The sequence below is a fragment of the Nicotiana sylvestris genome, chromosome 9 (assembly GCF_000393655.2).
Source record: "Nicotiana sylvestris chromosome 9, ASM39365v2, whole genome shotgun sequence".
NCBI classification, from domain to species: domain Eukaryota; kingdom Viridiplantae; phylum Streptophyta; class Magnoliopsida; order Solanales; family Solanaceae; genus Nicotiana; species Nicotiana sylvestris.
This window is the reverse complement of record NC_091065.1, coordinates 57,111,897-57,126,018: the sequence shown is the minus strand read 5'-3', so window position 1 is coordinate 57,126,018 and position 14,122 is coordinate 57,111,897. Positions and strand designations below refer to the sequence as shown.

The window sequence follows — 14,122 nt, the reverse complement described above, 5'->3', positions numbered from 1 at the left end:
GGAATTCAATCTCAATTTTAATTGGTATATTAGTTAATGAGAACAAACAACATAAGAAAATTCGTAAAGAACTTTCTAGTTCTTTAATATTTACCCATATGAATTCTCTTTTATTTTTTCCACATCATACTTGAATTAACATAGCTAAACCAATTATGCCAACTGGAGAAATTATCAATATTAATAAATTTTAAGTTTACATCATGACGTCTGCAATTACGAATTAACTCCAAGTTTATTATGATATGAGTTTTTATATCAAGAAACATCCACTTTATTGTGGTATTCTTTTATTTGTGTAGTACAAACTGAAGAATAAAGAGGGCAACTTTTCATATACATATTACCCCGCTATAAGTTGTAGTAATAGAATATATTAAATCTTTCATTTATTTATAGTCTCAATATAACCAACCGCTTTCGCGAATACTTTAGAAACTCAATTAAGTTTCTTTGAGACTTACTACAACACAATGCCTTATTGATAATCAATTTTATTCCTCCAAAATAGTAATAATTGGCTCTTCCAGAGCTCTCAATTAATTTGGTACTACCACATACTCATCAACATCCATATGGAGAATATCTCTTTTAAAGAAAAAGTTATACCATTATGGTCATGGTCAAAATTCTATACAAGATCTGTTCCTTGCATTACTGTTGCCCTTTAATAATCACATCGCCAAAATATTTTGGTGTACAATTGGTACGTGACTAATGACTATTCATGCCATAATAATGTTATTATTTTCTTATTTCCCCTCAAACCTCATTCTAAAGGTGAGTGTCACGACCCAAGTTCGCCCTCCGTGAACTATCATGACGGCACCTAGCCTCTAGACTAGGTAAGGCTAACAATTTGCGAAAAAGAAAATGAAAGATAAACTAGCCAAAAACTGCGGATAAAACATAATAAAATGTTTAAGATGCCGCTCGGCATATACAAATATAAACTCTCAAACTGAAACAACTCCCAAAACCCGGAATCTCATGAAATCACAAGCTGTGGAATAACTACAAAGGGTTCTAACTCTAGAATATCTAAACAAAAGTAAATACAGGAGAGATAAAGCTAGAAGTGAGAATAGAGAGGGACTCCTCGGTCTGCGAACGCGGCAGATATACCTCGAAGTCTCTGAATATCGCCTCACCTCATTTGAAGTATGGCTGAGCCGAAGAAACTGGATCTACACACGAAAAACATGTGCAGGAAAAGGCATGAGTACACCGTAGCGGTACTCAGTAAGTGCAAAGCCTAACCTCGGTCGAGTAGTGACAAGGAAGGTCAGGGCCCTACTGATTATATATGAAAAACAAGGTAAAATAGTATAGAATATGACAACATAATTAAAGTGCTAACAGTCTATAACGAATAAAATCACAGAAAGAACCTAACTCAATACACAGAAATAGCAACAGAGGATCCCCTAGAATATCGTCCCGTAGTCCCAAACGTAAATGTCCAGAGGATATCCCGGGATATCGTCCGGTAGTCCGAATCATAAATATGCAAGGGAAACTCCAGGAATACCAATCCGTAGTCCCAAAGTAAATATCCAGTATAGGGATCTACCGGGTGCTGTTCCGTAGTCCTAAATATAAATGTACAGGGGGATCTACCGGAATACCGATACATAGTCCCAAAGTAAACATACAGGGGGATCTCCGGGGATATCGTTCTGTAGTCCCAAGGTAAATCACACAACAATCTTAGAAGAATTTACAGTTCTATTCTAGAATTTAAGCAGGAAATTCTACGCTAACATGTTGCACGGAGTACAAGTAGGCAATTAAAGTAGGTAAGACAGTTAAATCACATAAGCATGCTTTTCCTAAACTAAGCAAGAGGCTTCAAGTACAAATATTGCTCCATTACAAGAAAACATAGGTATTAACTTAATGAAAATGGGATTCCAAAAATTAACACGTGTACGCACTCGTCACCTTGCGTACACGGTACTCACATAACACAATACCAAATCCTAAGGGGAGTTTCCTCCACACAAGGTTAGGCAAGCCACTTACCTTGAACCGGCACAATCAACTCGAAATCATGTTCTTGCCACGAGTACCCAACTCCAAATGACGCAAATCTATTCAAAGTAATTGCATAATGTTAATATAACTTCAAGTAACTAATTTAACTAATTAATTCGAAGCTAACACGCGAAATTAAGAAAATCGCCCAAAAAGTCCCCCAATCCCACGTCTCAGAATTTGATAAAATTTACAAATTCAAAACTTCCAATCACTCACGAACACACTCGAACAAAAATCACCAAAATCCGACATCAAAATCTCATTCAAAACTCGAATTTTCAATTGGGGAAACCTTCTCCCATTTTCCAAATTTTTACCCCTAATTTCCTTAATTAGAAGATGAAAACAACAATAGATTATAGTTATAAGATCAAAATCAAGATAAAAAACTTTACCCAATATTTTTCCTTCAGAAACCCTCGAGAAATCGCCCTCAACCGTGCTCCAAATAGTTTTTCCATGTTTTGAGTTCAAACCCTCGTTTTTCCCTTTTTATAACCAGTGAATCCGCTTTTGCGACCATGGGACCACACCTGCGGTCCCGCTTCTACGTCAAATGGACCGCACCTACGACTTTTCATTAAAGCCCAACTTCCACACCTGCGACCTCTTACCCGCAGATATGGTGCCGCTTCTGCGGTACCTGGACGCATCTGCGACCAATTTCAACATTGCCTCAGACCACACCTGCGGTCCCCTAACCGCTTCTGCGGTGTAGCACCTATGGTCCCATACACACACGTGCAATTATGACAGGTTCAACAAAGCTTTAGATTTTCCTAAGTCCAATTCCACTTCCGTTAAGCACCTGAAACTCACCCGAGGCCCTCGGGACATCAACCAAACATGCCAACAAGTCACATAACACTATTCAAACTTGTACCAACCCTCAGAACACTCAAAACAACGCCGAAACACCAATTCACCCTCGGATTCAAGCCTAAGGATTCCAAATCTTCCGAATTTCGCTTTCGATCAAAAAGTCTATCAAACCTCGTCCGAATGACCTAAAATTTTCCGCACACGTCCCAACACCACGGACCTACTCAACTTTTCGGAATTTCATTTCGACCTCTATATCAAAATATCACTATCGAACCGGAAACATCAAAAAATCAACTTTCGGCATTTCAAGCCCAAATAAGCTACGGAGCTCCAAAACACAATCCGAACAAGCCCCTAAGCCCGAAATCACCTAACGGAACTAACCGAACCGACAAAATTCTGTTTCGAGGCTATCTTCGCACTGCTACGACTACGGTCCAAATTCTAAAGCTTAAACTCTCATTTAGGGACTAAGTGTCACAAAACACTCCAAAACTCCAAATGAATCCTCCCAGCAACTCACAATAGCAGAAAATAACACGGGGAAAGTAGTTAATAGGGGATCGGGGAATTAATTCTTAAAATGACCGGTCGGGTCGTTACATCCTCCCCCTCTTAGAACATTCGTTTGTCCTCGAACGAGTATAGAGACATACATGAAGTAGTGAAAAGATGAGGGTAACGGCTGCGCATATCCTGCTCTGTCTCCCAGGTCGCATTCTCGACCAGCTTACCCCGCTATTGAACCTTCACAGATGTAATGTTCATTGACCTCAGCTTTCGAACCTGTCTATCCAATATCGCCACTAGGTCCTAAACATAAGATAGATCCTTGTCCAATTGGACTGAACTTAAATCCAACACATGTGACAGGTCACCGTGATACTTCCAGAGCATCGAAACATGAAATACCGTATGAACTCCTGCCAAGCTGGGAGGTAAGGCAAGCTCATAAGCAACCTCCCCAACACACCTCAATATCTCAAAAGGACCAATAAACCTCGGACACAATTTCCCTTTCTTCCCAAATCGCATGACACTCTTCATCGGCGAAACCCAAAGCAAGACCCTCTCTCCAACCATATAGGAAACATCATGAACCTTCCGGTCCACGTAACTCTTCTGTCTGGACTGGGCTGTACGGAGTCTATCCTGAATCACCTTAACCTTCTCCAAGGCATCCTGAACCAAGTCTGTGCCCAATAATCTAGCCTTACTCGGCTCAACCAACACACCAGGGATCTACATCGCCTACCATACAAGGCTTCATATGGTACCATTTGAATGATGGACTGATAACTGTTGTTGTAGGCAAACTCGACCAGTGGCATGAACTGATCCCAAGAACCTCCAAACTCCATCACACATGCACGGAGCATATCATCAAGAATCTGAATAGTGCACGCGGACTGTCCATCCGTCTAGGGGTGAAATGTTGTGCTCAACTCCACCCGAGTTCCCAACCCCTGCTGTACGGTCCTCCAAAACCGTGATGTGAACTAAATACCTCTGTCTGAAATGATGGAAACTGGAATACCATGTAGACAAACAATCTCGCGGATATCAATCTCTGCCAACCGCTCCGAAGAATAGGTAGTACACATAGGAATGAAGTGCACTGACTTGGTCAGCCGATCCACAATCACCTAAATGGCATCGAACTTTTTCAAAGTCCGTGGGAGTCCAACTACTAAGTTCATGGTGATCTGCTCCCACTTCCACTCCAGAATTGCTATCTCCTGAAGCAACCCACTCGGTCTCTGGTGTTCATAATTTACCTGTTGACAATTGAGGCACCGAGCTACAAACCCAACTATATCCCTCTTCATCCGCCTCCACCAATAGTGTTGCCTCAAATCCTGGTACATCTTTACAGCACCCGGATGGATGGAATACCGCGGAGTATGGGCCTCCTATAGAATCAACTCCCGAAGCCCAGCAATATTGGGTACACATACCCGACCCTGTATCCTCAATACCCCGTCATCACCAATAGTCACATCTCTAGAATCACGATGCAGAACCTTGTCCTTGAGGACGAGCAAATAAGGGTCATCATACTGACGCTCCCTGATACGATCAAATAAGGAAGACCGAGAGATCACACAAGCTAGAACCTGACTGGCTTCGAAAGATCCAATCTCATAAACTGGCGAACTAAGGCCGGAACATCCATCGCCATGGGCCTCTCCGCTACTGGTAGATACGCCAAAATCTCTACCCGGCGACACAAAGCATCAGCTACCACATTGGCCTTGCCCGAGGTGATATAAGATAGTGATATTATAGTCCTTCAGCAGCTCTAACCATCTCCTCTGGCACAAATTAAGATCGTTCTGCTTGAAAAAATGCTGCAAACTCTGGTGATCAGTATAGATCTTACAAGGAATACCATACAAATAATGACGCCAGATCTTCAAAGCGTGAACAATAGCAGCAAACTCGAGATCATGGACAAGATAATTCTTCTCATGTACCTTCAACTATTTGGACGCGTAGGTAATCACCCTACCGTCCTCCATCAATACCGATCCAAGGCCAATCCTCGAGGCATCACTATAGACAGTATAAGACCCCGAACCGGTAGGCAATATCAAAACTGGGGTTGTAGTCAAAGCTGTCTTGAGCTTCTGGAAGCTCGCTTCACACTTTTCCATCCACTGGAACGGAGCACCCTTCTAGGTCAGCTTGGTCATAGGTGCTGCAATAGATGAGAACCCCTCAACAAACCGACGGTAATAACCCGCCAGGCCAAGAAAACTGCTGATCTTTGTAGCTAAGGATGGTTTGGGCCAACTCTGCACTGCTTCCACTTTCTTCGGATCCACCTGTATCCCTTCACTCGACACCATGTGACCCAAGAATTCCATGGAATCCAACTAAAACTCACATTTTGAGAACTTTGCATACAACTTCTTTACTCTCAAAGTCTGAAGCACTATCCTTAGGTGTTGCTCATGATCTTCTCGACTCCGGGAGTATACCAGAATATCATCAATAAAGACAATAATGAACGAGTTAAGATATGGCTGGAACACACTGTACATCAAGTATATGAAGGCTTCTAGGGCATTGGTCAGCCCAAATGACATAACAAGGAACTCGTAATGACCATACCAAGTCCGGAAGGCAGTCTTCGGGATATCTGGCTCTTGAATCTTCAATTGTGTGACGACCCAAACTGATGGGCCGCGACGGGCACCTGAGTCTTACCTGTCAAACATCCCTAAGCATGCGTCTAAAAAATGAACCTGAATAACATCTGCTGCTTTAAAAATTAACCTACGTGAAAGATGCCTGCCATCAAGGAATATGTACGTATACAGGAAGAATACAGTGGGCGAGCCGGCAAGGCTGTTATAGACAACTATACATCAAAACCTGAAAGCTGACAAGGCCACATACAACCCAACTAGACATACTGTCTACAGACCTCTAACAGAAACATAGTTGTACAAAGACGGGACTGAGCCACGTCATACTCATATACATATATATGTACAAACGTATCGTACCAATATTAAAAGCAGCTCCGGATCAAATGGAGCATGCCAACTCTCGCTGATCAGGGATCCTAAGAATGGGGACCGTCAGCTTGCCTACCTGCACCTGTGGGTATGAAACGCAGGCCCCGTAAAATAGGGCGTCAGTACGAAAAATGTACTGAGTATGTAAGGCATGGAAATTAGTACGTAAAAGACATAGATGAAACATGGAATACTGAAACACATTTTTAAATTTGAATAACTTTGTAAATACTGAAACGTTTATAATATCACGCACGTGCGTGTAAATGGCATGCCATGCATAGGTATGGTGTACATAATATCATCAAGCCACTGGGGGCATCCCATCATATCATCTCGGCCACTATGGGCAATATCATCAATATATACCAGCTAATCAGGTGGTGATGTGTATATAATGCCGTAACCCTTTCCCATATCCCATATACATATATTTACATATATACGCGTATATAACGCCATCTGGTCAAGGGTCAATGAACATGTACGAAATGCATGAAAAATACGTAATAATCTCAATATTCCTTCCGGATAAATTTTTCCAACTACGAATTATTTTTAGACCCATGAACAGAAGAAAATAATAATTCTCATGGGGAATCAAGAATATAGACACCCCGACTATTTCTATGAATAGAATAATTTACAGAAACCGTGTATTTGCTCGTTTCTTTCGTATAATCTAGACCATGTCAAAAGAAAGAAGAGAGGGCCTTAACATACCTAGAATAGGGAAAACTCAATATAATATTCTTGGCGAAGATTGCACCGTACTCTTTTAGAATCGCAAAATTTTATGTTGCTATTATTTCAACAAATTTGCATTGGAAGTTCTTCAGAATCGAATTTGGCTTCTGCTTCAAACTTATTTGAACTTGAGAAGGAAATTATTTTGCTCCAACATATTTGAATTTTTAAGAAACAGTTTCTGTTCTTTAGCGTTTTTGAAACTAAGAAGGGATTGAATTACTATCTAATGTATATGAAATTTGACTAAGACCCAATTGATTTACACGTTTCATGCTAAGCACATATGACTCTTAGTCATATGCTTAAATTGTGGTACACTACCACGTTTCTTTGTGGATATAATTAATTAACTTTTATCCACTTATTAGTTAACCGGGAAATATTTCGTTACCTGGTAATTAATTTATTACCCGCATAATTTAAAAATTATCACAAATTACTTAAAATTCTATTTATTTTCAAAATACTTCATGTATATTTTATATATTACACTACCGTGGTCATATGGTACTTTGCATGGTACTAGTTTATAATTATCGGGTATTATTACTTGATCGTAGTTTATCCCAACTTGGCCATTTTCAACAAAACTCATTTTCTCTAATTCGTGCATCCTTTATCCTTCATGGCACTTATTTATTGCTCGTTAATACGTTAACTTCAGGATGATCTCATCCCCGATTCTACGTCAGTTGACCGAAGATGAAACTTTTAACGTACGAAAATGCGAGATGTAATATCCTTCCCCCCTTAGAAACATTTGTCCTCGAATGTTCCACTCTTCGTGATCCATATAACTTTGGCAAGGTCGCCTTTTGTAACAATACTACTACCAACTCTCCCCGTAGAAGCTTAATAATTCAACGACACACAGGACAACGACAATAATCAATAGAAGAATTTATACACGCACCTTGAGGTTATAACGTCTCAGTTAGACCCTTCTCTGGAAGAGGAAATAGGTAGGGATATCTAGACTTCATGTCTTCCTCGGCCTCCCAAGTCATTTCTTCTACATTGTTCTTCCTCCAAAGAACTTTCACGGAGGCTACTCCTTATTCCGCAGGTTGCGGATTTGTCGGTCTCGAATGGCAACCGAAATTCCTCGTATGACAAGTCCTCTGTAATCTATACATCATTCGTGGGCACTACTCGGGTAGGATTGCCAATGCACTTTCGTAACATAGATAAGTGAAAAACTGGATGGACATACTCCAATTCCAAGGAAATTCTAACTCATAAGCTACTCGGCCCACTCTCTGAATAATCCTATAAGGCCCAATATACCGTGGGCTAAATTTACCCTTTTTGCCAAATGTCATCACACCCTTCATAGGCGACACCTTCAAGAATACCCAGTCATCAGCCCCGAACTCTAAATCTCGACGTCGCACATCTAAATATGACTTCTGACGACTCTAAGCTGTCAATAGTCGATCTCGGATAAGATTTACTTTTTCTATGGCTTGCTGAACTAGGTCTGGCCCATGTAATCCAGATTCTCCAACGTCGAACCACCATGTAGGTGACCTACACTTTCGTTCGTAAAGAGCTTCGTATGGAGCCATCTGAATGCTGGAATGGTAGCTATTATTATATGCGAATTCAATAAGCGGCAGATGTCCATCCCAACTACCTTTGAAGTCTATTACACAAGCTCGCAACATATCCTCCAGTGTTTGAATAGTACGCTCAGCCTGTCCGTCTGTCTGGGGATGAAATGTTGTACTAAGACTTACTTGAGTCCCCAATCCCTTTTGGAAGGACTTCCAAAAGTTAGTTGTAAATTGAGCTCCTCTATCTGAGATAATAGATATAGGTACACCATGCAGTCGTACTATCTCCTTAATATAAAGCCTCGCATAATCTTCTGAGGAGTTCTAACGGGCAGAAAATGGGCTGACTTTGTGAGCCTATCAATGATCACCCATATTGAATCGAACCTACACTGGCTACGAGGTAAGCCTATGATGAAGTCCATATTGATTATTTCCCATTTCTAAGTCGGAATCTCCATAACCTGCAATAATCCACCGGGTTTTTGATGCTCGATCTTAACCTGCTGATAGTTAGGGCACTGAGCAACAAATTTTGCTATATCCTTTTTCATTCCGTCCCACTAATATATTTCACTGATGTCATGATACATCTTTGTCGTTCCTGGATGGATAGAATAACGGGAATAGTGAGTTTCTCCCATAACCTGCCGGCGCAACCCTGCAACATTAGGCACACATAATCGCCCTTGATATCTGAGGACCCCATCTTCGGTAATTACAAATGGTTTCTTCTCCTTCTGAAGGGTGGTATCTCTATAATGAGTTAGCACATGATCCTCGTACTGGAATTCCTTCACTTCAGTTACTAAAGATGATGTTGTCGTATCCTGAAGAGTAATTCCAATGTCACCTGAGTCCAGTAACTGAACTCCAAGACTAGCTAGCTGATGAATCTCATGGGCTATTCCCCTCTTTCCTAGATGCAAATACGACAAGCTACTTATAGATCTACAACTAAGAGCATCGGCAACTACATTTGCCTTCCCCGGATGGTATAAAATATTAACGTCATAGTCTTTAAGTAGCTCAAACCATCTCCTTTGACGAAGATTCAATTCCCTTTGCTTGAAGATGTACTGGAGGCTCTTATGATCCGTATAGATATCAACATGAATGCCATACAAGTAGTGCCTCCACATCTTTAGTGCATGAATCACCGCATCTAACTCTAAATCGTGGGTCGGGTAGTTCTTCTCGTGCTTTCTTAGTTGTCTAGAAGCATATGCCACAACCATACCATGATGCATCAGCACACAACCCAATCCAACGCCTGAAGCATCGCAATAGATAACATAACCATTGGTCCCTTCTGGAAGCATTAGAACCGGTGCTGAAGTTAACCTGTACTTTAATGCCTGGAAACTCCGTTCACAAGCATTAGTCCATTGAAACTTTTCTCCCTTCTGAGTCAACTTTGTTAAAGGTGCTAAAAGGGAAGAAAATCCTTGCACAAATCTCCTGTAATATCCTGCCAACCCAAGAAAACTACGAACCTCTGTTGGTGTTGTGGGCCTAGGCCAAGTCTTTACTGCCTTAATCTTTTGTGTATCCACCAGGATGCCTTCACCCGAAATGATATGCCCAAGGAAAGTTACAGAGTTCAACCAGAATTCACACTTAGAAAATTTTGCATATAACTTCCTTTCTTGTAGAACTCTGAGCACCGTACGCAGATGACCAGCATGCTCATCCTCTGAACGAGAATATACCAATATATCATCAATAAATACAATTACAAACAGATCTAAGAAAGGCCTGAACACACGGTTCATCAAATCCATGAATACTGCAGGGGCATTGGTCAGACCGAACGACATAACCCGAAACTCAAAATGCCCATATCTAGTCCTGAATACTGTCTTCGGAATATCTTTATCCTTAACCCTTACTTGATGGTACCCGGACCTCAAGTCTATCTTTGAAAACCACTTGGCACCTTGCAACTGATCAAATAATTCGTCAATCCTCGGGAGCGGGTACTTATTCTTGATCGTCACCTTATTCAGTTGCCTATAATCAATACACATTCTTAAGGAACCATCTTTCTTCCTTACAAACAACACAGGTGCTCCCCACGGTGACGTACTAGGTCTGATAAAACCTTTTTCAAGCAAGTCCTTTAGTTGTTCTTTCAACTCTTTCAGCTCTGCGGGGGCCATTCTATAGGGAGGAATAGATATCGGGTGAGTATCTGGCAGTAGGTCAATAGAAAACTCAATTTCCCGCTCTGGCGGGAAACCCGAAAGTTCATCAGGGAAGGTATCTGGAAACTCATTTACCACAGGGATGGACTGAATAGTTGGTGACTCTACTTCCATATCCTGAACCCGAACTAAGTGATAAATACAGCCCTTTCTGATCATCTTCCTTGCCTTGAGATAGGAAATAAATCTACCTCTCGGCGATCCCGTGTTACCTTTCCACTCCAAAATAGGCTCCCCCGGAAATTGAAATCGGACTATCTTCGATCTACAATCAACATTGGCATGACAAGAAGCCAACCAATCCATACCCATTATAACATCAAATTCTACCATATCTAACTCGATTAAGTCTGCTACGGTAGGTCGACCATGAACTATTATTATACAACCCCTATATACCTGCTTAGCTATCACCGAGTCTCCAACAGTTGTAGACACCTCAAAATGTTTAACCAATTCAGGTTTTATTTCAAACTTACTAGCAATCAACGGAATAACGTATGATAAGGTGGAACCTGGATCAATTAGTGCATATACATTGTAGGAGGAGACTGATAATATACCTGTAACAACATCAGGCGATGCCTCTTGGTCCTGTCGTCCTGCCAATGCATAAATGCGGTTCTGAGGGCTGCTCGAGGTAGATGCTCCGCCTCTGCCTCTACCGCGACTCATTGGTGCTTGGGGACTTTACCTAGGGGGGCGTACTGATGATGACGATCCAACTACAGATCCCGCTGGCTGAGCTATGCTTGCATCACCTCTCATCGGACAATCCCTCATAATGTGGCCTGGATAACCACAAGTATAACAAACATCTAGTCCCATACGGCATTGCCCGGTATGCTGCTTACCACATTGAGTACATCGTGGCAAGGGTGGCCTCATCTGATTTGACTCACCCCTATACTGAGAACCTGAGGCCTTAAAATTCTGACCAGGCCTTGAATATGTAGAACGATCAAATCTCTTTCCTCCAAACTGAGGGGGCGTGCTAGCCGAGGGCTGGGATGGATATCTCAAGTACTGCTGTCTCTGACCATCTCGAAACTCACTAGAAGGACCCGAAGACCTTGCTCTTTTATTCTGGGCCCTATCATGCTCACGATCGGCCCTCTGTTTCTGTTTACGCTCCTCTACACCCTGAGCGTACGCCTGAATACGAGAAATATCCATGTCTGGATGAAGTGAAACCGACATACAATCGTTAATCAAGTAAGGCTTTAATCCCATCACAAACCGGTGAATCCGATCCTCCATTTTAGATACAATAGTGGGAGCATACCTAGACAACGAATCAAACTGAAGGCAGTACTCCCGAACACTCATGTTTCCCTGCCGAAGGGTCAAGAACCTATCAACTTTGGCTCGCCTAAGCTCTAGTGGCAGATAATGATGAAGAAAAGCTTCTGTAAACTCCTGCCATACCGCTGGAGGGGCATTCTCACCTCTGGACAATTCCCAAGACTCATACCAATTAACTGCAACATCTTGGAATCTATAAAAAGCTAGCTCTACTGACTCAGTCTCAGTGGCCTTCATTACCCGTAACGTCCTCTGTACTCTATCAATAAATACCCGAGGGTCCTCATTCGGGTCTATTCTAGTGAATACTGGAGGGTCTAAATTAATAAAGTCATGAACCCTCGCGCTCACGGACCTATCTGCGTGACCAATACCTGTTTCCTGACGCCGAGCCTGTGCGGCTATTAATCGGGTCAATAACTGAACAACATCTCTCATCTCCTGACCCGGCGTATCCTGCTGAGGTGCTGAATGTATAGGGGCGGGTGCTGGAGCTGGTGCCCTTCGGAACACTTCTGGAAAAGGCAGGGTATGTGATGTCTGAGATAGAACCTCACCATGAGATTCTACCTGAGCCCTGGTAACTCGTGGTGCTCGACTAGTAGTCTCACCAGCCACGGACTTTCCCTTCTAGGCGGCCGTACTCTTTGGAGGCATTGCTGAAAATATAACGTATCGTTAGGATAAGAATTCTTGTATTGCACGATCTTGAGATAAAAAGAGAGGATAACCTCCTATATGTCCTATAGCCTCCTGTTTATAAGTGTGGTGCACGACACACCCATAAACAAGACTCTACTAGACACGGTCTGTAGACAACCCTAGGACAGAACTGCTCTGATACCACTTTTGTCACGACCCAAACCGATGGACCGCGACAGGCGCCTGAGTCTTACATGTCAAACACCCCTAAGCATGCGTCTAAAATATGAACCTGAATAACATATGTTGCTTTACAAAATTAACCTACGTGAAAGAAGCCTGCCATCAAGGAATATGTACGTATACAGGCAGAATATAGTGGGCGAGCCGGCAAGGCTGCTATAGACAACTATACATCAAAAACTGAAAGCCGACAAGGCCACATACAACCCAACTAGACATACTGTCTACACACCTCTAACAGAAACATAGTTGTACAAAGACATGACTGAGCCTCATTATACTCATATACATATATATGTACAAACGTATCGTACCAATATCAAAAGCAACTCCGGATCAAATGGAGCACGCCAACTCTCGTTGATCAGGGATCCTAAGAATACGGACCGTCAACTTGCCTACCTGCACCTACGGGCATGAAACGCAGGCCCCGTGAAATAGGGCATCAGTACGAAAAATGTACTGAGTATGTAAGGCATGGAAATTAGTACGTAAAAGACATAGATGAAACATGAAATACTGAAACACATTTTTAAATTTGAATAACTTTGTAAATACTGAAAAGTTTATAATGTCATGCACGTGCGTGTAAATGTCATGCCATGCATAGGTATGGTGTACATAATATCATCAAGCCACTAGGGGCATCCCATCATATCATCTCGGCCACTGTGGGCAATATCATCAACATATACCAGCTGATCAGGTGGTGATACGTATATAACGTCGTAACTTTTTCCCATATCCCATATACATATATTTACATATATACGCGTATATAACGCCATCTGGTCATGGGTCAATGCACATGTAAGAAATGCATGAAAAATACGTAATAATCTCAATATTCCTTCCGGATAAATTTTTCCAACTTTGTATTATTTTGAGACCCATGAACAGAAGAAAATAATAATTCTCATGGGGAATCAACAATATAGACACCCCGACTATTTCTATAAATAGAATAAATTATAGAAACCGTGTATTTGCTCATTTCTTTCGTATAATCTAGACCATGTCAAAAGAA

At 41.7% G+C, this 14,122-nt stretch overlaps 1 protein-coding gene across 1 annotated transcript; it reads right to left on the bottom strand.

Annotated features, from left to right (window-relative positions):
* Positions 1-9,261: 9,261 nt before the first annotated feature.
* On the bottom strand, positions 9,262-12,447 carry LOC138877614 (uncharacterized). The gene is made up of 4 exons (XM_070157238.1): positions 12,108-12,447; positions 11,305-11,420; positions 10,941-11,022; positions 9,262-9,617 (listed from the first exon to the last, which is right to left on the bottom strand). Exons 1-4 carry the CDS (start codon positions 12,445-12,447, stop codon positions 9,262-9,264), a joined length of 894 nt encoding a protein of 297 aa, XP_070013339.1.
* Positions 12,448-14,122: the final 1,675 nt, after the last annotated feature.

Coding starts and splice junctions, on each gene's coding strand:
- LOC138877614 (XM_070157238.1), bottom strand. CDS start 12,447: ATGAAGGCCACTGAGACTGAGTCAGTAGAGCTAGCTTTTTATAGATTC. Junction 11,421..12,107: donor GCCTTACTTGATTAACGATT/GTATGTCGGTTT, acceptor TAATTGATCCAG/GTTCCACCTTATCATACGTT. Junction 9,618..10,940: donor CTTCCCTGATGAACTTTCGG/GTTTCCCGCCAG, acceptor ATTTGCATCTAG/GAAAGAGGGGAATAGCCCAT.